The sequence below is a fragment of the Synchiropus splendidus genome, chromosome 2 (assembly GCF_027744825.2).
Source record: "Synchiropus splendidus isolate RoL2022-P1 chromosome 2, RoL_Sspl_1.0, whole genome shotgun sequence".
In the NCBI taxonomy this organism is placed as follows: domain Eukaryota; kingdom Metazoa; phylum Chordata; class Actinopteri; order Syngnathiformes; family Callionymidae; genus Synchiropus; species Synchiropus splendidus.
This window is the reverse complement of record NC_071335.1, coordinates 33,078,813-33,100,855: the sequence shown is the minus strand read 5'-3', so window position 1 is coordinate 33,100,855 and position 22,043 is coordinate 33,078,813. Positions and strand designations below refer to the sequence as shown.

The window sequence follows — 22,043 nt, the reverse complement described above, 5'->3', positions numbered from 1 at the left end:
AACCAAAATAACAAGGCCATTCACTGAGTTTTTAACAACCAATCAATGATCAAAAATATCCAAATAAAACATATGACTTTCTCTCAATACCAGTTTGGTTAGAAGCGATTCTCCTAAAACCAAAAATATCTACACAAGTGAGATGTTATGTAATGTCATCGATACGTCTCCTTATCCAAGCAACACGAAGGTCTCTACAGGACCCAAAGTTACAACGCAATATCAGAATAAGTCCGTTTCAGAATATGGATTATGTGATGTGAAAAGAATACAAGAGAAAGCAAATGTATTGTGGTGCGATCAGGCAGATGGGCGACACTGGAACTGGAACAGCTGGTGTCGAACATGCACCCACCAAGTTCCTGCTTCTTCAAGTGAGTGTTTAGTTCATTTTCCCTGACAGATAAAGTGATAAAAGGTAGGCTGGTATGATATGAGTTTGATGATGACTCTGCTATTTCGTGAGCAGAAGCTCTGCAGTTAAGTCAAAGAGGAGCAGAACTGGTGCAGAGGTTTGATGAAGAGTCCGTCTGCAGGTGCAACAATGGCTGTGATGCTTCTCTTGCTGACCTTTGGGGTCGGGCTTGGATCTACAATGGTATGAAGCTGCTCTTGCTACTTTGGTTTTCACAGTCTTGTCGTGCTTTGGCAGAAGTAGTTTATTCAAGTGTTCTATGTGTGATTTTTTAAAATACTAAAAACAAGCCTATACACCTGAAGTTTACGAATATAATGAAGTATACTTATGTTTAGACTGAATAGTATCAGCCATAATCTGTGACTTTGTACTAATAATAATAAGACCAGTACTAATCTGTGAAGTACCGCGCAGAGGACACAGGCGGCCTGCGCCACCTGTCTATCAAAAGGGTCGAGGGGAACAGGTAAGGTAAGGTAAGGTAAGGTAAGGTAACTTTATTGTCAAATATGCTACAGTACGAGACATATAGCATGGATGAAATATCTGTTCTCACAGACCTGGACACATGTCATACAATCCCAGACGAACATAAAGATCACAGACACCACATAAAGATCACAGACAGCAGGATACATGCAACAAAATCGTCACATTACAACACTACTACTACTACTACTACTACTACTACTACACCTCCTACTACTACAACAACTACTACTAATTCTCCTCCTCCTCCTCCTCCTCCTACTACTACTACTAATAAATATGGTTATTACCATCATCCCACCTTATTACACTTTAATTTTACTCCCTACTTTGCTCCCTACAGAATTCATATTTAATGTTCAGATATATTGCATTGTCTTGCCTTTCTCCACCAAATGAATTCATTTCATGTGTTCAAGTCTTCGCATTAAATACATAATGAAGAAAAAATGCTTTTTAAATAGGTATCTATTGAGAATCTTAAAAATCCCCAAAAACAAACTTTTTAAAGCTTTTATTTTCATTTCAAAGCATAATTGAACATTTTCCATTTTCTCCTTGCGACCCGAGTGTTGGCCCCACCAAAATAAGGCCCTTCACAACCGTCGCAGCACATCCGGTTCATAGGGGTTTGACAGTGGAATACCCAGGATCTATTACAGTATAAGTGCGTGGTCTACGTATACTCCATCATACTTAATGCTTCATGCAAGTTGTGTGTTCCCACTCTTTTACAGGATGCTGTTCATGCACCACTTGATCTGGATCTCGCTCCCAACTCTGTTGATGACATGTATAACGGATGTGTTTCGGAAATGGAAAAAGTGGCATCTGAGTTCTTAGAAAAGGAAAAAAACGGAAATCAAAATTTTAAGATGGCTTGGGATAAAGCACGAGAGAAATTCCATCGGAAATCCAAACTGAGTGATTTGCAGATGAGGCAGAGGATGGCCGTCTACGCTTACACTCTGGAGCAGCCCAAGCTTTATGCAGAGTTCAATCAGGCCGTGCGCACTGAGGCATCCTCCTACAGAACCACCTTCCAATATCACGCTCTCCACTTCTACCTGACCACTGCTCTTCGAAAACTCAAACTGAAGCAGGGCAAGAGATGCCGCATTGTCTACCGCAGGGTTGGACTCAGCTTTTCTCGAGATGTTATGAACAAATCCTTTCGGTTTGGCTCATTCACCTCCAGCAGCATGGACGGCTACGCGAGCCCAGCATTTGGTAAAACATGCTTTATGATTGAGACCTGCTTTGGGGCAGACATTTCTCAATATTCTGAATTTCCAAATGAACATGAGCTCCTCATCCCTCCCTACGAGGTCTTTACAGTGATATCTGTGAGGAAGTACCCTCGGCCTACATGTGATGCGGAGTACTGGGCTGCGAGTACAGGAAAAGCACAGTCGAAGTTGAATTGTGCACTTGCCAAAAAACATTCAGGCAGCTCAAATGCATTGAAGCCTTCACAGATGAATGGAGTTTGAAATAAAAAAAAACACCTGATGAATCAAATGAAGTTGCTTCTTGTGTGTGTCAGACTTTTACCGTGATCCTGTTCGAAATACCAACCTAAATAACAAGGCCAAAATAAACATCTCAAACGTCAGCACTCACCAAGCGCTAAGCCTGCGGTGGCCGCCTTTCTGCACCTGGTTATCTCGCCGGTGTAGATGTCGAGGAAATGCAGGGGGAGAAAACAGCGCGGTTCTCGCTAGAATGTCACCAAACATCTGTGGTTTCATTGCTCTGAAGCTAGTTTGCCCATAAAAATGACGGTATGAGGCCAGCTAGAAGGCCTCGCTGTCCCCAACTGGTGATCTGATTGGCTATCGCAACTATCCATCTACTTATTGTGTCCGTTCCTCTGAGGGCACCTGCGCCTGCACTGTTGCTGCTGAAGGCCTTGGACCACACAAGCCAGCTGGATTGTGATTGGATTAAAACTCTAACCTGCAAAAAACCTGTTCGTCTATTGTTTATTGTGGAATCGTAATACATCTTTGTTAAACCTTATCTCACCGTTCAAGTCTTATATAAGCAACTGGGCCAGGCTCCCCGAACCATCATGATAGAACCATCGATAATAACTGGCGAAACCCAAAAAGGAGCGCAAAGCTGCATGGTTCAAGGTGCTGCCGGAAAAAGCTTTCAGAAATAGTAGACACCTTGGAACCAGTATCAAGTAAACAAGGGACATGCACTCCACCCATGTTCACATCTACATGTGAACAAGCGGAGATCAGTCTCGCTGTACCCAAGCTGCGACAAGACACTTATGAGACAGTAACAGCCCTATCCAAACTGGGGCTCTGCGGTTCTGTGGGTTCTAGTTTTCTGACCTTAACACTGCATGTGCCTGTGCTGCAGGGTTTGCTGGAGGTTGTGAATGAAACTGCCCATCGGAAGTAACATACAGCCTACAATCTGACACTGGAAAGCAATGGGCCGTTATGCGGGCAACGACTGCGCTGCTGAGGGTTCTGTAGAGGAGCGATGCTCTGAGTGAGCTGAGTCAGTTGCTCCTGCTGATGCACAAACATCTGCCATCTCTGAAAATGGGGATGGAGAAGCCGCACCCTGAGATCTGGCCTGAACCCCACATTGAGCACCACACACCAAAGGGACAAAGTGACGACGATCCCTCGCCCCAGTCCCTCTCGCCCCCAACGGATAGCCTCAGCCCGGACATCTAGCAGTGTAACATCAGGCTGTCTGCGCACCAGCTGTTTCAGGTCACAGCAAAATGAGCTATCAAGTACTTGCTCAACAAATTGGTCTCTCAGCAAAGCTGCGGCACTTGGCATAGGGATAGGTGCACGCTGTTTCACTGTCTCCATGAGGCTCTACAGGACCAAATCGAACTCTTGAAGAGTTTCCCCTCCTGCTGCCTCCTGGAAAAGAACACTTCCTGAAGAGCAATGTATGATTCGGCACACCCATGTAACTCACACAAAATGGCAACTATTCGGTCCATGCTCGAGTGATACTTGAGTCACGTCTCCTCTCTAGGTGATCAAATAAACAGGCTCTGATCTCTGCCTCTACTTCTTCAGTCCACTCACTCAGTCCTATGCTTCCTTCCCTGGAAGATGGGACACATTCTGTCTCTAGCAACAGATACGAACCTCTCAGTGACAGGGGCACCAACAGCTGATGTAGTGGGCAGCACCGATGTGGTAGACTCAGGTGAACCTCCTCATTACTCAACCGCTCATTGTCAGCCCTCAACTGTGCAACAATCTCTCGGAGTTCTTGTAGATCAGCCTCCATGGCTGCAGAACAACTCATCGAATAGATGTTGGAGGGTAATCAAAATACCACACCGAGCAAAGAAGTAGGAGCACCATGAACGACTCGAACAACCACTGCTGCTGGGACGTGGAAAGGTCCAATGACCAGAGAACAAGGTAAGAACACTGTCTCTGTCTTTGACTAAGTAGGTCCTACCAACAAGGCCAGATTGTGTTAGAGAGCCAATATCATTCCAATTCCTGGGTCTGAATCTCATTGGGTCACTGTAGCCCCGCGTTTAAAAAGGGATGTCAAAGAAATATTGAAAGGAGTGATGACTATTTACTGTAGGAATGTTGTTATACTCAAAGTACTTTTAAAAAATGTAGGGATGCAGATATAGCTGAAACAATAATACATAGTATAAATTGAGGAACATATTATTAAGCAGTTTGTGGCCCCTGGATTTCTTTCGGCCCCACTCAAGTGGCAGCGTTTCAAGACAAAGTCCATCCATGCAAGTGAGCAGACCTTCAGACACTTTCTGCTGAGGTGTTTCTTCTTCATGTGAGTGTCCTGTTCATAGTCTCCAACAGATAAAGCAACAAAGGGTGGGCTGTTGTGGTTTTGGTTTGATAATGACTCTGCTATTTTGTGAGCAGCAGTGCTGTATTTAAGTCAAAGAGGAGCAGAACTGGTGCAGAGGTTTGATGAAGAGTCCGTCTGCAGGTGCAACAATGGCTGTGATGCTTCTCTTGCTGACCTTTGGGGTCGGGCTTGGATCTACAATGGTATGAAGCTTCTCGTGCTTTGGCAAAAGTAAATTTTTTTAAATACTAAAACCGAGTCGATATACTTGAAATTTACTTTTTAGATACTGTATTTCATATATTCACGAATTTAATGAAGTATGCTTATGACTTGACTGAAAACTATCAACAAAAATCAGCAACTAATAATAGGTACAGTACTAATGTCATTTTCCTTGAGATATTAACTTTGTTAAAATGTTCAGGACCATATAGGATTGTAGTTCAAGTTTACACTATATGGAAGACATGTTATATATTATATAGTATCGTCTTGCATGGTTCGTATACACCATTTAATTTGCTATATATTGAGAACAACAGTCGCAGCACATCCATTCATAGGGGTTTGACAGTGGAGTAGCCAGGATCTCTCTACAGCACAAGTACATGGTCTGCAACGTACGTATACTCTCTCATACTTAATGCTTCATGCAAGTTGTGTGTTCCCACTCTTTTACAGGATGCTGTTCAGGCACCACTTGACCTGGATCTCTCTCCCAACTCTGTTGATGACATGTATAAAAGATGTGTTACGACAATGGAAAAACTGGCACCTGGGTTGCTGGAAAAAGAAAAAAGTAAGAATTCAAATTTTAAGCAGGCCTGGGATAAAGCACAAGAGAAATTTGGAGCGGAACCCAGAACGGCAGTCAGACAGTTCCTCAACAAGGTCCGCGACACGATCACCGACAAGGTCGCTGGCAAGATCACCGGCGAGATGAGTCTGAAGGAGAAAATGGCCGTCTACGCTTACACTCTTAACCAGCCCCCGCTTTATAAAGAGTTCAATCAGGCCGTGCGCACTGAGGGATCCTCCTACAGAACCACCTTCCAATATCACGCTCTCCACTTCTACCTGACCACTGCTGTTCAAAGACTCAAATCCATGCAGGGCAGGGGATGTCGTACTGTCTACCGGAGGGTTGGACTCAGCTTTCGCCGAGACGTTGTGAACAAGTCCTTTCGGTTTGGCTCATTCACCTCCAGCAGCATGGACGGCTACGCGAGCCCAGCATTTGGTAAAACATGCTTTAAGATTGAGACCTGCTTTGGGGCAGCCATTTCTCAATATTCTGAATTTCCAAATGAACGCGAAGTCCTCATCCCTCCCTACGAGGTCTTTACAGTCACAGCTGTGGGGGAGAACGCTGAACCTACATGTGATGTGGAGTACCAGGTCAAGAGTACTGGAAATACACAGTCGAATTTGAATTGTGCACTTCTCAACAATATTTAGGCGCAAATGCCTTCAAGCCTTCACGTGTTTGGACTTTGAAATAAAAGAACCAACTGATGAATCGAATGATGTTGCTTCATGTGTGTCATGCCACTTTACATGCACTGAATTACTTCACCTCACTGACCCTTGTACAGATGGCCACTGACATGTGCTATAGGTAGGCGACGTGTCATATTCTGAGAGGACAGACATCTAAAGCTAGAAAGGTCAAACTAATGCAGAAATCAGAATTGTACTCATGAGTAGATGTGTGACTTTACCTGCACAACGGCCCACATTTATGAAGGCAGATGAGTTGACGCTGTATCCTACATCACTGGTGTCAGGAAAAGTCATGAACTCATTGTTTGTTTTCTTTTTGACCCTCTCATTTGCACACAATGCTTACATCAGGAAAAACAACGCAGTTTGCTTGCACCCGCCTGTAGAAATGTGCCGACTTGTCAAGCGGCTATTTCTGGGAAGTGTTCACTTTTAGAAAACATAACATTGTTTGTATACAACTTTTAAGTGAGTTTCTTTATGCGTGAGCGGAGATGAGCGGAATCCTTTTGCAAACGTAGCTGCTAAGATTTCAGTTTCAGTAGGGCTTGCCATGTGTCTTAAGCTCAAAGACGCCCAAGACATTAAAGATATGAACGTTCTACTTTTTTTTTTTTTCTGTACCTAGCGAAAATGGGCTTCCATACTTTCAACTGTCAATGCAGCACTGTGAAGGTTTGTGCCTGTTGCCAATTTCTGTGTCTTTGCAAAACAATCCAAACAGAGACGGAAGTTCCACACACAGATGAATGCGCTCTGATACTACTAGAGCAGATGGAGACTGAACCAGTTGACACACAAAAAAGAAAAACTCAAGTTTAGACTAGGAGAAGATCCGAAAACAAGGTACCACTGTATTTGACTCGTGAGGTTTGTTGACGAGGCTAAGGGCTCAGTTAGGAATGGTGATTTGTTCATAAAGGTCACTGAGTTGTATTTAACGTCCTATGACCATGGTGACTCCTGAAACTCTTAATGTCACGTTATACTACGGCTTCACCGATTTATTAGCTTTGATATGGGCATTTATGACGTCATCGTGATCAGCAGCTCAAAGGACAAATGTCATTTTTATTTTTATCAGATGCTATTTAAAATTTAAATATGAAAAAGACGAAACAAAGCAGGCATTTCTCCGGCGAATGACACTGCTTGTTGTGATGCTGCAGACCCGCCTGCAGCCCTGCAGCCTCATACAGTAGAGCCATCCAGCCATGATGGCGGTCAATACTTCTCCGTCAAGGAGAGTGACAACCAAATTGCAGTTCGCTTAATGTGCAACCACAGAGTCAGCATCTGTGGTAAAACAAGACACTTGGGCTCAAACCGCCGCACCAAATCCAAGTGGTACCGAAAGGGCAACGGAGCAAAAGCAAAGCTAACTGGAGAGAACTGCAGGTGAAACCAAAGCTACAACAGCCCAGTTCTGTTGAAGACCAGAGCTTTCAGCAGCTAATCGTGCACCTGGACCAGATGTACTCATTCCTTGGACATGTCGTTGATGGTCTGTCAGGTTTCAGGTTATTTATTTTATAGGATGCACTTTTGTATTGTTGTTTATTTAACTTTAAAAGTTTGTTTTCTACACAGTGTTGAGTGTTATTGTCGTTTAGTAACTTCATGGATTTGATTAAAAGTGACTTTTGTGTGTGATTTAGTTGTGAAGAAAATCATCAAATTCATCAAACTTAAAAATATAAAAAATAAAATAAATATTTAATCTAATAACACAAAATAAACAAACAAAAAACAATGTATTTCTATGTTTGCTTTTCCCAAACTTAAGCAGCGGATAAATACAATCTTTCTTTTTTCTGGTTTTTTTTTCTTGCTCAACTTTGTTTATGAACCTGGCAGGAAATGTCACACCATGGAGTCATTACTAAACATTTACAGCGATAACACTACTATTATCTTAGCTAATAAAGTAACATCTTTGCATGTAGCATGAAGCATTGAAAGTCCCAAACTTTAACAATGGCACAGTCTCACCTGCCAGACTGTCGAGAGGTTGGATCAGCTTGCTGTACGGTGAGGTCTTCCCCAGCTCCACCCAGTTACTGTGACTGGACGGATGAAGACGCCACTGAATTATTTTTGCAGGAAAAATGTGCAGATTTGGTCGGGTTGCCCCACTAACCTGGGGGGTGTGGCAGATTATGCCGAGGGTCTTGCGGCCCCCGAAGACACTGTTAAGCGTCACGCTTTGCTTCACAGCCGCCACACCTTCACAGCCGATCCGCTTTCAAGAATGACGTGTTCAACTCGATATCATTTTTGGCCCAGTAATGTACTTAAACAGTAACAAAAGATGGGCCAGGTTCTGGTTGTCATTCTTGAAAAAAACACACACACAAAACGTTCTGTTGAACTGCAGTTGACCTGCTGCGATGATGTCACGTTCACCCTGGATCTTCTCACCGTGAAAGTGGCGCTCTTTGCTGAGCGCGAGCCGCACCTCCACTAACGTGTTGCTGGAGGTTATGGCGGCCAGAGAAGAGTGGAACTTTGCGGTGGAGAGAATCGAGGAAATGTTTCCAGTTGGCAAACAGGCCTCCTGCACTTTTTCCGGCGTAAGATTGTCATCGATTTATTGGCTCGCAATCGAGTTTGTAAGATACAGATGGTAATAAGGTCCACCAATACTCTGTTGGAGGTTAAGGGTCAAACTGTCATGAGCTATTCAGTTCTGTTTTATTTTGTTCTTCCACGTCCTGTTTTCTAACATCTCATTCATCTTCATGGAGTCTTTCTGTTCGTCTCCATCAGTTATGAGCAGAATGTACTCATGTATTGCTACTGTGTGTCGTCTCTCCAGGTATTTGTGTGCAGGGAGTCTGGCCTTTAGCTCAGCACGACTCCAGGTTGGACTGGTGGTGGAGCTGGAGATGTGTGAGTCGCTCACAACTGTGAGTGGGAAGTTGCAGTCATCCGCCGCGCCTGCGTCCTCTGTCTGATTCTGTGCACAAGTGGGGAAGAAACCGCGTGTTAATCATTTGGCCACTAGAGGGCGACGTCATACTGGACGAGGATAAAAGGTTGGACCAGCTCTAGTCACTTAAATCCAGCTGTTTATGAGAGACTGTAGTTGATTGTAGTTACTGACCTGCTTCACGCATGAGTGAATATGAGCCTGTGGGCAGATGTGGATGGCATCAGTGCTGTGATGTGACAGATGAAGTGAAGGAAAGGCTAATAATGCCATGATTTATTGATGCCTCTCTAAAATATTTACAGTGGTGTTTGTGTGTGCTTGAGTAGTTTGTGTATTTGGCCACGTCTGGGACTTGATTCATGTGTGTCTTACGTATCACTTCTTGTGCAAAGGTTGCATGTAAAAATAAATAAATAAATAAATGAAAATAAAAATAGTTAATGCTGTTTCACAAACAGTAGGTTCACACCTTTCTCTCAGTTCTACAGGTACTTCGGGTTCCACCTGACTGACATACACCGTGTATACAGAGAACTATGAACCCCACGCAGGTGGATGTTTGTAAAAAGATTTGTTGCTATGAGCTACCGTGTTAAACGGCTGAGACAGGTACCAACATCATTATGCTGTGGTGTGTTCAGGTCCGGCTTGGAAAATTGCCTTCTCCTTCCCAATGACAAGAATGCGTTCAAGTACCGAAACATTGGTACCATATGATTTTACGTGAATTGGTGCTTGGTATTACGGATATAATTCGGTTGGTACCAATGAAAGTAGCGAGTCCGGTACCCATCTCTACATTAAGTGTTTAAACACTGGTGAGATGAGTGAGAGGTCGCTCAGTTGATATAATCTATGAGCAGCGCAGTGTATTTGTTGAGAGCTCTATATATATATCAGTACATATTTCCCTCCTCAGCCTGTCCACCTGACTCCTGAGGGATCTCCGAGCATATCCAGAGTGGAGTAGTGCGAGGCATGACGGCCCAAAATGAAGAGCTGAGCAAGTCGAGTGTCTGAAACACGATGTCCACGGAGGAGCAAAACTCCAAAGAGCTACCCTGAAGCCAGATGAATTCATGTGGAACTTATGCTTGTGCTTTTTTTTTTTATTTTTGTTTATGTTTTCTCAGAGTTCAAGGGCACAGGTGAGTCCAAGGACCAAAATGGACATGGAGTTGGGAGCATTTTGGATGAGCTTCTGTTCAGAAAAGGCCACTATGCCACTGTGGTTTTTGGTCCAAAGATCATTTTGACGGTCACGTCACAAGCTCAAGGCTCACAACAACCCTGAGATGGACTCCTGGTGGAAAGTTTCGTGGCCGTGCAGAGGAGAAACAACAAAACAGTTCTGGATAATTTGAAAGAATGTCATAGTGATGTATCATCCGTCACTAATGTTTTACATGTACAATGCCTACGTCAGGACAGTTTGCTGCAATCTCATGTGGAAACGAAACAACTTCTCGCCGCGTCATTTCTTCCTTAAACCCGTGAATTACCTTATGATCACAACACACACTTCCATTTAGCATTTTACAGAGCAAAAAAAGTTTGATCTTCACATCATCCTGTCCCTGCTAAAATATCAGTTTAGCTTTAGTTTAATTTAGTTCTACAATTTCTACACAGGACAAATTCTTTTTTTTGTGTGTAAAGATGTGATTTTTTTTCTCTTCGACAGCAGTCAAATTGAATAAATGTGTGCCACGGTTTCAGTTTGGCTTGCCATGTGTCTTAAGATGACAAAGGATGACTGAGGATCCCACTCCAAACTCTGCAAACAAAGGCTCAGTGAACTGAGCGTTGAACGTATGAACCAGCTCATGGTCACTGAAACTGAAACCGTGTCAGTATACTTGAACTTTACTTATGGCATACTCTATTTGAAAATAAAAAATTGCATGCTGAAGTATATTTGTACTTATACTACTACGCTTTATCAGATGAACTTCAAGTACACCACATTTTTCTAACGGCGATCCACAAGCAAACTGTGCAAAGGATTGTGGGATGATAGGTTTTGGAAAACTATTATTTTGAACAGATATTATTTAATGTACTTTGGCTTCGCTGTACTGATTATTTTTTTCTTATTTTGTTGTTTTACAGTTTGAAGTCAAAGTTAGGGAGGCCAGAAGGTTTGGAAATGGAAGTACAGGGAAAAAGAAGAAGAGGAAGAAGGTCATGAAGAGTGAGAGTCCATAGGTGAAGGTGTAGGAGGCTGACTCGCTGTGGCAAAAAGCCAAAGACGAAGCATGATTCAATAGCAGGATTCAATTGATGACATCATGAACACATCACATCGTAATCATTTAGTCAAATTTATCAGAAATATTTGTGTACACATCTCTGTAGGATATAAAATACCATTTGATGAATGAAATAATTGGTGTACAAACATGGCTCAAACAACAGTGTTGCTTCCGCAGTGTTGTTCTCATTGCAATAGAACCTTAACTGATTTTCATTTCAGGAGCAGACAAAGCAGCAAGCTGCCCCAGAGGAAGTATGTAGTACTGAAGGAGGGAGCGGAGGAAGTGGTGCTCACTGTAGTGGCAGGAGCTGTAGTGGGGGGGGCAGCAGTGGTCAGTGCTCGAGCTTGACCCACACAAGAGCCCACGTTACCCACTCGATCCACAGCTACCAACTCCACACTCTGGAAACAGCAGGAGGCGCTATAGGAAGCCACAGTGATGTTCTCGCCTCCTGCGCCGGAGACAGAGCTGACGTTGAGTGTCCCGTTGCCTTGGCGGAGTCGAACGCTGTCGATGCCGGTGCCATTGATGCCATCAGTGATGTTGGCGATGAATTCCCACTGTGATGAGGAACACGAGTGGCTGGGGCAGCTGGCTCTGCTGACCACCTGGCACACTGGCCGGTCAACGTCCGTCACCTGAGGACGACAAGCCGAAGATGCTCACGCTCACATGACTCAGCACCGCCAACCACAGCATGAAAAAGAATCATCTGTCATTTTTCCAATGAAGGAAGGCTTCTAATCCTGTCTGAGCCATTAACCAGAATGTGGAACTGCTGCATAACACGGAAGTGTTGTTGAGAAAGATTATTCTATCTTTTCCTCGGAATCAAGAAATGTTGATGCAGGACAAAATAAATGTCAGATCATTTGGCCCCTTGTGTCTCTTGTGTTGGACTCCCCTGGCAAAAGTGAACTAGACTCAATAGCTCTCTGCCTGAATAACATGAATTGTCTGAGAAACACAATATTCTTCTCACCAGCTCGACACATGTTTACACGTTCCTCACCTTGGCAGTGATGGAGAACCGCACCACAGCGTAGTTGATGTCACTAGCATCTGCGTTTTCTGCCTCAATAGTCAGAGTCAGGTCAGAGCCTGATGCAGCACTGGAGGGCACCGTTACGGTGATGGTGCCATTGGCTTTCCCTCCACTTCCAGCCTCGACAGTAACAGAGCTGGGTGAGGAAGATGGGAAGCTGCGGTCGTTGTTGGATCGTACTTTGAACGTCCCTGTCGCAGACTCATTGACCACTCCGTTGGCCATGGAGGCAACCGTGAAAGGTATGGAGATGGTGGATCCTGGTTCAATGCTGGTGTTGCTCACGTCGGCCTATAATGCAAATGCTTGAAGGTTAGAGACTGGGTGTGGAGTGGTTTGTTTCGCAAGAGTTTTCATGCTTAAGTGAGCTCTGATGCTACTTCACAAATCATGAGGTCAACAGCAGATGGAGACAGAACCGTTTGACACAGTAAAAAGAAAAACTTTAAGGCAGATGTTGAAGGTACTTGACTATCAAAGGTAGAAGCTAGCAAAGGTTAGCTACAGCTGTGAGCCTGTAGAGCCGGTCCCACCTGGACATCATATGGGAAATCTGTAACATATTACAAGTGAGATCAGAAAATAGCTTTTATCTCTCCACTGACTCCCGCTCATATATTTTGTCAACTTTAGGTCCCATGATGCGGAAGTAGAGGGGCGTGACTTTGGCTCCCAACTCACGGTGACAGAGATGCTGGAAGTCTTCATCTGTGTGGAGGCTTGTCTCTGGAAGCTGCTCGCTGATGCCCTGGATATGGAACCGCTCTCTTCCCCATTCAGACGCACCACATACTCTCCTGCCGGGACATTGTTGAACCGTGCTAGAAAGGTGCCGCCACCTAAAGACTTTGGAGTGAAATACAAGTCATGCGCTGCTGCATCACTTTGCCTGCCACAGAAAAGAAGTGAAAATCCTGATGATGGCACTCCATCCCTTTCATGTTCTGTTTTGAACAACTATTTCAATGAAATCTCACACTACTAAGCCAAGAGCGCCACCTACTGAGCTCTGAAAATAAGGAATCCTCATCTGCCAGTCACCACTGCTAAGCAAATATGAACTGGAAGAAGGTTTTTGTCCTCTATCAAAGCCCAATGAAATTGTGTGCTCTGTTTAATGTTTTAATGGAAATAACAATGTTAAACTGGAACTCCGAAGACTATTCATTATTAAGCTGTGTCAAGCAAAGATGCAACAAGCCTTGGACTCATCAAAACCACCTCATATATTACAGATTCTGAATCTCCTTTCCAGGTATTATCACATGACAGTGCAGTCATAACTTCTCTGCTGGAACTCAGTGAAAGCAGGACTCACCTCCAGTGTTCCATTAACTTGTGTTGGCCCTGAGCTGTCAAAAAGAGTGACCTCTGTGACCTTCACCGAGTCGCTTCCAGTCACTGTGATCATGAGGCTGATATTCCCTCCTGTAGTAGGGCAAGAGATTTGCCATAAGTTAAGACATGGAGCGACACAGAAACCCAATGAAATCTCTCTGACCTGCGAAAGGTCGTCCCTCCTTCAGACTGAAGTCCCCATGAGCTCCTTCAAAGGCCTCCACAAGGTTAAAGATGAAGTTCACTGAGCTCTGACCTGAATAGATCACGGAACTATTAACATGCAAGATGACCTGAAATAGTCATGCAGTTGCCGTACCTGTCACTTTAACAGAGTAGGGGTCGTTTGAATTCACGCTGACTTCCCATAATCCTGTTTGGTTGCCGGTGCTGAGGCTCAGACGCCTGAGGTTTCCTGCGGTTGTCATTGATGCCAGTGGGCCACTGGTCTCACTAGACGTCTGAGATGCACCTAGAATCACATGAGACGTTGTCACTCTGATCAACATTTCCAACAGCAGGAAATGATCTGGTTTCACCCAATTTTCCAGAGAGAGGTGGGCGATATGGCAAAGTGACCAATGAGAAGGTGTTGACGGTCTACCAACGTGAGGAGACCACATGGATTCGGTCAAATTGTTTCTAGACACTATAGATCTATGCTGATGTGTTGGCTCGACCATCAGTCGCAGTAGTTCTAGTTGTTTTTGCGACTCTAACTTGACCACACACCTGCAAGACAGAACGATGGAGTCTTCCTTGTTGTGACACCAAAAACTGTCTAATGTGGCGCCTCACTTGAAAACTTTACTGACACTTGTAGACAACCAAGGTTTAGTCTGTGGTTTAAAAGCTGGCTATAAACTAAATGCAGCACCAAATAAATGCGCTCCAAAATGTGAAGAGAAAGAATCACTGTTGTTACGAAGCTGAGGCAAAGAATGTTAAAGATGGAAATTCCCCAAACTTGAATAAAATCACGCAAAAGAGATTGGGATAAAATCGAAACTGTCATTTCAAATAAATAAATCCTGATATATTTTTGCCATATTCTCCACTGCTTTCTGGACACATTTTTAAACAGACACATTTCAGATTTGTATCTGCAAATAGCATGACAAAATAGCTGATATTTTCTTCATAAAGGTTGAAAAACACTGCTTCAGAGGTCAGGAAAGGGTCTGCAGAGGTAGGTGGCTTGAGTGGTGTGGTCAGTAGCCAGTGAGAATGGTAGTCTTATATTGAGGAAATATAGTGTCCCTATTCTTCGACTTGACTTCATACATTCATTCATTCATTTCTCTCGTATTTGACGATTTCTCCCATGGCGAAAGTGGACTTCTGCATCCTGTACTGACGACAACTGTTCAGCGTTGCTTGTTGACGCTTTTTTGATTCGATGAAGCACATGCCTCGCTTTCTGTGGCAGCGTGACACAACCAGAAAAAAAAAAGAGGTTGGGTGGGTTCACCTAACCCCAACCTCACATCCAAGGGAATCACTTCTGCTAGCGAGTCAACATGCCATGATCATGGCTGCCTTTGTCATCGCGCACAAGTCCACTTTCCCAACGTCAATATATTAAGCCACATTCTGTCACTAACATGCATTCTGAAACATACTATATCAGTGAAGTTCCATGATCTTATTCTTCCAGCTAATTCGGTGTCTCAAATCACCTGAGGGACTCGTAAGGATGAAAGTCAGCGATGAGGCTCCTGTGATGTAGGCCGTCATGTTCTGGAGTGACCCGTCAACAGTAAACGTAAAAGTATCTGGACTTCCAGGCTTCTTCACTGCCTGAAAAACTGTCACCTGAAAGGGCCACAACGGCAGGTTTACAAAACCACCACAGCATTGTTTTTGGGTCACGACAAAGTACCCACCACTGCACTGGCGGACGAGTCCTGTATCACAGCTGTTGCAGCTGCAAGGTCAGACTTAGAGCCCTCGATGGTTTGACCACCACTGGCTCTGGCCAGGTCACGGTAAAGCTCAACGCCTGCTGGACCAATTGAACGTGGGGCCACACCCTGGCTGTCCCTGCGCCGTCGTCTTGCAAATACGCTCGTCAACATGAACGTCACCTGAATTTGGTTGAAAAAAAGGGGTTGCAAAGATGGTAGTTTGATAGTAACAGATGACCTTTGATGTCATTCTGTTTTTATTTTTAAACAGCGTTGCCTACCTCAATTGTATTAGCATCATTATCAGCAGCATTTCCATTGGAAAACAATGGATGTAAATAGTCAATGAAACATGTTCCAGTCACTTTTTAAATATCTCCGCTCCCACAATCTTATCCATGCATGTGTTTCCCAGAATCCTTTTTCAAAGTGCAACCTTGGACGATCGGATGGAATCGACTCACCACAGACTTGGTGCTCTCGATCAGTGCAGTGATTGTGCTTTTCAGATCAGCGTCTTTAGCAGGAGCATCGGTGAAGACAAAAATGTCAGAGGAAGGTGGCGCTGCCGTCAGGGCCAGCTACAAACCATAAAACATGTATCTTGGTTATTTTACGCACATGATTGAACAACAGCACCAGGCTCAAAGTGACTGGATGGCAACATGTCCATCAAACTCAACTGTCGTTTGTCCCGCCCCTTCTGCCCTCTTCATCAGTCAGGAACACGTTTGCAAGTGATGGATAGATGAGGTTTCATGAAACAGTATCGCAGGGTTGAGGAAACAGTGTCCTAATTTTCAGAGGCCACTAGATGGCGCTCTTGGTTTAGAAATAATATGTGGTTTCATTGAATTAGTTGTTCAAGTCCAAACATTTTGGCCTCTGAAAATCATGAAACTGTTTCATGAAACCTCATCCACCCTTCAGTCCTGTGTCAACATATTGAAAGAAACATGTTGGGCATCTAAACAACTAAACATTAAAAATATATTGTACATAAAGTAACCTATTAAAGTATTGTGGATGCATTAACAATAACACAAAGAAACACTGTAACAGAAGATATAAATAAATACACTGCTCTTTAAATGGAAGATTGACAGTTTTGACAACCTGTAATCCAGACAAACACATCTCGGGGTTGTCCCCTCCTCCACTGGCAGTCAGTTTGTTAATGCTGGCTTTGAAGATTTCTGCATCAGTTGTCGTCACTAGAGGTCCAAAACCTGTCAAACCATGCAACTCAGTGTTGACGTGAATGAAGCAGACGTTTGTGTCCATATGATGCTTGTATCGCAGAGGCAAATTCACTCACCCGGGTCATTGAAAGGCACCAGTATGTAGGCAGACGGCTCCTGGGACGTTCCCTTCTTCCTGTCAATGATGTCAAAAGAAACTCTCTTTGCCTCGGCGATGTCATCGCTCATGCTGCCTGTGGTGTCGATGACGAAACACAGCACGGAGGACTGGGAGAGGCCCACCAATCTGCAGGCGGAGCAAGAGTCCCGCATCACTTATTGTATTGACAGGAGGTTTACACATTCTCAGCTCGTACTGGAGAAAAGCCTTGTCGCCCACGGCCAATCTGATGTCCCCCAAAAGTTCTATGGTTGCCTTCACAGCCAGATCGGCTGCCTTGGGGTGAAGTGAACCGTGGCTGGACCCCATTGTATCCTTGTTTATTCCCCCAACCGGGTCCCGTCTGCTCGTCCTATCAAAAAACCCACCGTGGCTGCATTTCCCTTTGTAGAAAACAGATATACATTATTGTTTATCAAGGCAGTGATACTGTTTTGAGACTGTCGAATTTGGACTGAAACACGTGTTACCTGGAGGTTTCACTGAGGAGAACAGGCTAAAATAACCAGTCGTGATGAGTCCCAGGTTCAGCAGCTCCGGCAGAATGTTGTCATCACAACTATCTCCTGCGCAGTTTCTACAGGTGGGAACATCAGGACCTGCAGCAAAAATGCAAATAGGTTAATAACACCAAAACACTTTAACAGTCAAGAGTTTTTGCACTTTCATTCCATTTGACCAAACCTAGCACAGTGATCCACTGACTTCTCAGTTGCACCCTCTGGTGGTTTGATGCAATGAATATGACTCGTTTGGTTTATTGATGAGCGTAAGAACTCAGCTGAAATGTAAAAATAGCGTTTAAAAGCGAACAGAGTAACTCCCTAAAGTCATTCTCTCACTTTCATTTGGTTTAAACCGTTATGTCATGTGTTTACTTTATCATTGCTCGCATGACAACGCCACTCAGTCCACCAGACTAAACAAAATAAATGAATCAATAAACACATGTTCCTGATAAAACTCAGTTATATGATAATGTTGAATAAAGAAAAACAAAAAACCAAACAAAACAAACAGGTTTTGTTCCTTGATTTGCAGTGATCCATTGAAGCGCAGTGTCAACATGTGATGCAGAATGTTGATCTTGTCAACATTGGATGGAAAAGTCAGTGATGCACACAGCATCTGACGCCTCCTGACAGTGGTGGGCAAACCGGTCTTCAATGAGCCAGTGGTGCAGGATTTCTGCATTTAGTTTCATTCAGTTTTCAGCAGGAGTGATGTGCTCTCTTTTGTGTGATCCACTTTAAAACCTGTCCGCTGCATTCTGAACCAGCTGCAGGACAGACTCCTCCCAAGAAACTGCATGTGTTTCCATGCATGTTTCTCCAAGTGGCTGAAGGTAGAACAGAGGACAACGCTCATAGTGCTGTTGGACATGTTGGATTTAAACCACCTGAGCGCAGACCCAGCGATGCACACAGAGTGGAGGAGGCGCTAAATTCAAATGTGATCGACTGTAGCAAAAGCAGCAGTAAGATCCAGCAGAACCAACACACAATGTTCTCCAGCACCACAGGTTAAGAATATTAAAAACGCTCAACAATGCAGATTATGTGCTGTGATGGGACCTAAAACCATACCGAAAACCCTATAAAATATTAAAATCGACAAGAAATAATTTCGGTTGCAGTAAACTATATTTCCCAGAATTTTGGAGAGGAATGGTAACTTGGAGATGGGCCTATAATTTGCCAGGACAGAACGACCCAGACCAGGTTTTTTTGAACAGTGGCAATATTGTGGCATGGTTAAAACTTTTAGGAACCTCTCCAGAAATCAGGCTGCTATTAATAATTTGAAGTCCAATCGCTGGGGGAAAATCTCTGAGTCGATGTGATGGCACAACATCATGGCGGGATCCAGATGGTTTCATGTGTCTGACCACTTTTTCTAGAACAGTCACAGTTACAGGTTCAAACCGGTTAAAAGTGGCAGGACCTAAGACAGCAACAGACGGTCAAGTCTGTGACCGCTGTGGTGGTGGCAACTTTATCAATAAAAAATCCAAAAACAAGTCACAAGTGTCAGAGGTTGAGTGTGAGCAGGCGGTCTGTGGTGCAATAGGAATTGAAGGTTATGAACAGGACACGTGGATTGTTTGTGCAGCAGCAGCAGTTTTTAATAGAGACGACTGCAGCCTCATATATGACTGACCAGTGGTCACATCAATTCTGGCATTCAAAGTCAGAGAGAAACTCCTTACTGCACTAGGGTGGGCGGTAGATGGCAACGTAGAACACAGCATTGTTACGTCCTACTTTGAAAGAAGTCACCTCAAAGCTGTTGCTCACCCTTTCACTTAAGAACAATTCCTTGCACTCCAAGTCCTTTTTCAAACCATTGCCATAGGCAGTGGCTGTAGATCACGAGGATCAGCACCACACATTGGTGCCATCTTGGATCTCCTTTGAATTATTTTTTATTTTTTTTCTGATGACATTTTTCTTGCCCAAATTGCTTTACCTGGCAGGAATGGATCTCCATAAAACATTTTACCAAGCTAAAGTACGTCTTCAAACACAAGTCATGTATGGATCAGTGACAAACAGGTCTGTGAGGTTTTCAAGTCACGGAAGGAAAGTCCCAAACACAGTCTCACCTGCCAGATTGTCCAGAGGTTGGTCAGGTTGGATCAGCTTGCTGTACGGTGAGGTCTTCCCCAGCTCCACCCAGTTGCTGTGACTGTAGAAGTCCTGGATGAAGACGCCAATACATTATTTTAGCAGCAAAAATGTGCAGAGTTGGTCGGGTTGCTCTTCCACTAACCTGGAGGGTGTGGCAGGTAGCGCCAAGGGTCCGGCGACCTGCTATGAAGTCCTCTTGCTTCACACTTCGCTTCACAGCAGCCACACCTTCAACAGCCGATCAGCAAAGAGTGAAATGTTAAATGCAACATTCATTGCTCATGCAATGTACCTACAATTAACAGTGATAGCCAGATGACCAGTGACTGTTGGTACCATCTTTATATTCAGTATCAACAAATGAGGAGCAATACATCTCTGAAGATGCTTTACTAAGAAGATCAACACATATTTAAAGACTGAAAAAGAACAAAACACTCTGTGAATGTGACTCTACGAAGTGTAGTCTTGACTCTAGAACTATAATTTCAGGTCATTTGGATTTATTCATCCGCTTCTTGTTTGGCACTATACTATACTATACTATAAAAAGATTACGGTAAAAAGGCTATTGTGAGGGTAAGTTGACCTGTTGTGATGATGGCGCGTCCACCCTGGATGGTCTCGTCGTCAAAGTGGCGCACTGCACTGAGTATGTACACCTGGTCCACTAACGCGTTGCTCAAGGTCATGGTGTGAAGAGAAGTGTGGAACATGACGGTGGAGAGAATAGAGGAGTCTTTTCCTGATGGCAAACAGGCCTCCTGCACTCTTTCCGGCGTAAGGCTGTCGTCGATCTGAAACAAAGAGGCGCTGGATGTACAGAGCTTTGCGGGATACAGAGGGTGGTTAGGAACTCCAATACATGGTCCAAAGTTAAGAGAAAAGCCAGCGAACAGTTTCTCTCTCGTGTACACTGGACCACACTCACCATCCTCATTCTTGGTGTTTCACCTGATGTGTGAAGGTCCTATTTCCACTTACAGTCAGGCTGAAGTCTCGACCCTCGGCGGCAGCCATGTCCCGGCAGACCTCGGCCGTCTTTTGGAGGACTGCACGAATGGTGATTTCCCGATGAGTGGTTGAACCTTTTGAAAACATTGGTTTAAATCCTTGGGCGACGCTGGCCAGAGAGAGCAGGAGCGCTGCCAGCAGGAGCATGGCTGTCCGTCTGGATAGGAGTCTTATACCAATGACACGACATGTCCTTTTTATTTATGGGGTTGATGCGGGAGACATGAGTCAAGCATGAAGCATGAAAAGTGACAGCATGTTTTTAGCACAATCTTACCTGACAGGTTGTTGAGAGGTTGATCAAGTTGGATCAGATTACTGCACAGATTAAAGATTACTGTACAGGTGCTCGGCGAGGACGTCAACAACTTATATTTAGCAGCAGAAATGCACAGATTTGCTCGGGTTGTTCTTCCACTGCTGGTTGCTGACGCTCCCGCACGCTGCCACAGGACCAGCACCAGATCACCCAACAGTGATATAGTGATAGTTTTAAACAAGTCTTTGACAGGCCCTTGTCATTGCTCTTGGCTGATGTATGCTCAGTTTGAGGCAGTGTGAAATATTATTGGACACAGACCAGCCACACCTGTATTAGCAGTTTTCTTAACAGAGAGAGAGAAAGCTTGAGTTCTCCAATGAGGGGCAGCCTTTTCATCCTGGATTCAATACATGACTCCTGCAACCTGTCAGATGGAATGAGATCGAATAACTGCCATAGACACCCATTTTCACAATCCGTTTCAGGGGAGTCACAGGGAGTACCTCCGGTTTGGACCAGAGTGGCGAGTGTATCAATGCGCTCATCTGCTGTTTGAGTGCTCCCCACACCTTTTCCTAGGCCATTTATAGGAAACCACTAAGGGGCCAGGGTCTGCAGCTCCTGACATGCTTGGATGCAACTGGTAATGGAGCTCATTGCGCTCCTCGGGTTCAGGGTAAATCTTTCCAATAGCAACTTGCACTGTCGGGTCAGGCCTGTCTTCTCCTACTTGGCTACTTGGCTCACTTCTTCTCTCTGATCTCCAGGCAGCTGGGGGCTCCTGACTGGTCAGTGACGTCCCTCCTGACCACTTTTTTAGGGTCTAGCTCTTGTCTTGGTCTCGGGGGTGTTTCAGGTTGTTTCAGCTAACACCTGATTGGTTAACCAATGTGCGTTTGTTTCATTGAAACAAAATCCCGCACCCACTGCGGTCTTGTCTCAGTCTTGATACCCCATAATGTCTTGGTCTGTGTGTGGTCAGTGGACGGATCAGCTGTGCCTTTGCTTGTGTGGCGATGGCAGTGGTTGAACGACCCATGTGGTGGCCCCA

The 22,043-nt window shown here is 44.4% G+C and overlaps 3 protein-coding genes across 4 annotated transcripts; 2 read left to right on the top strand and 1 right to left on the bottom strand.

The window, feature by feature from the left end:
* The first annotated feature begins 503 nt into the window (after positions 1-503).
* LOC128753557 (ecto-ADP-ribosyltransferase 5-like) lies at positions 504-3,609 on the top strand. The gene is made up of 3 exons (XM_053855340.1): positions 504-598; positions 1,645-2,298; positions 3,403-3,609. Exons 1-3 carry the CDS (start codon positions 518-520, stop codon positions 3,607-3,609), a joined length of 942 nt encoding a protein of 313 aa, XP_053711315.1. The 5' UTR covers positions 504-517.
* Positions 3,610-4,858: 1,249 nt separating this feature from the next.
* On the top strand, positions 4,859-6,237 carry LOC128754584 (ecto-ADP-ribosyltransferase 5-like). 2 transcript variants are annotated; one of them, XM_053857301.1, is made up of 2 exons: positions 4,859-4,966; positions 5,420-6,237. In XM_053857301.1, exon 2 carries the CDS (start codon positions 5,474-5,476, stop codon positions 6,194-6,196), a length of 723 nt encoding a protein of 240 aa, XP_053713276.1. In that variant the 5' UTR covers positions 4,859-4,966; positions 5,420-5,473; the 3' UTR covers positions 6,197-6,237. The 2 variants fall into 2 exon arrangements, with proteins under 2 accessions (XP_053713276.1, XP_053713274.1); XM_053857299.1 differs by having other exon boundaries at positions 4,860-4,938.
* A 4,306-nt stretch (positions 6,238-10,543) lies between these two features.
* Positions 10,544-21,949, bottom strand: LOC128753556 (von Willebrand factor A domain-containing protein 7-like). Its single transcript, XM_053855338.1, has 18 exons — positions 21,945-21,949; positions 20,701-20,899; positions 20,306-20,513; positions 19,859-19,944; positions 19,692-19,785; positions 17,557-17,685; positions 17,283-17,469; positions 17,043-17,212; positions 16,841-16,953; positions 16,189-16,305; positions 15,704-15,904; positions 15,497-15,632; positions 14,137-14,289; positions 13,981-14,073; positions 13,798-13,907; positions 13,161-13,325; positions 12,447-12,770; positions 10,544-12,072 (listed from the first exon to the last, which is right to left on the bottom strand). The coding sequence occupies exons 1-18, from the start codon at positions 21,947-21,949 to the stop codon at positions 11,644-11,646; spliced, it is 2,919 nt and encodes a 972-aa protein (XP_053711313.1). The 3' UTR covers positions 10,544-11,643.
* Positions 21,950-22,043: the final 94 nt, after the last annotated feature.

Excerpts from the sequence above, each read along its gene's own strand:
- LOC128753557 (XM_053855340.1), top strand. The coding sequence starts at position 518 with ATGAAGAGTCCGTCTGCAGGTGCAACAATGGCTGTGATGCTTCTCTTG. Across the intron at positions 599-1,644 it reads TCGGGCTTGGATCTACAATG|GATGCTGTTCATGCACCACT; the intron begins GTATGAAGCTGC and ends ACTCTTTTACAG. Across the intron at positions 2,299-3,402 it reads GTGATGCGGAGTACTGGGCT|AGGAGCGATGCTCTGAGTGA; the intron begins GCGAGTACAGGA and ends AGGGTTCTGTAG.
- LOC128754584 (XM_053857299.1), top strand. The coding sequence starts at position 4,885 with ATGGCTGTGATGCTTCTCTTGCTGACCTTTGGGGTCGGGCTTGGATCT. Across the intron at positions 4,939-5,419 it reads TCGGGCTTGGATCTACAATG|GATGCTGTTCAGGCACCACT; the intron begins GTATGAAGCTTC and ends ACTCTTTTACAG.
- LOC128753556 (XM_053855338.1), bottom strand. Across the intron at positions 16,954-17,042 it reads GGTGCCTTTCAATGACCCGG|GTTTTGGACCTCTAGTGACG; the intron begins GTGAGTGAATTT and ends ATGGTTTGACAG. Across the intron at positions 13,326-13,797 it reads AAGTTAATGGAACACTGGAG|TCTTTAGGTGGCGGCACCTT; the intron begins GTGAGTCCTGCT and ends TTCACTCCAAAG.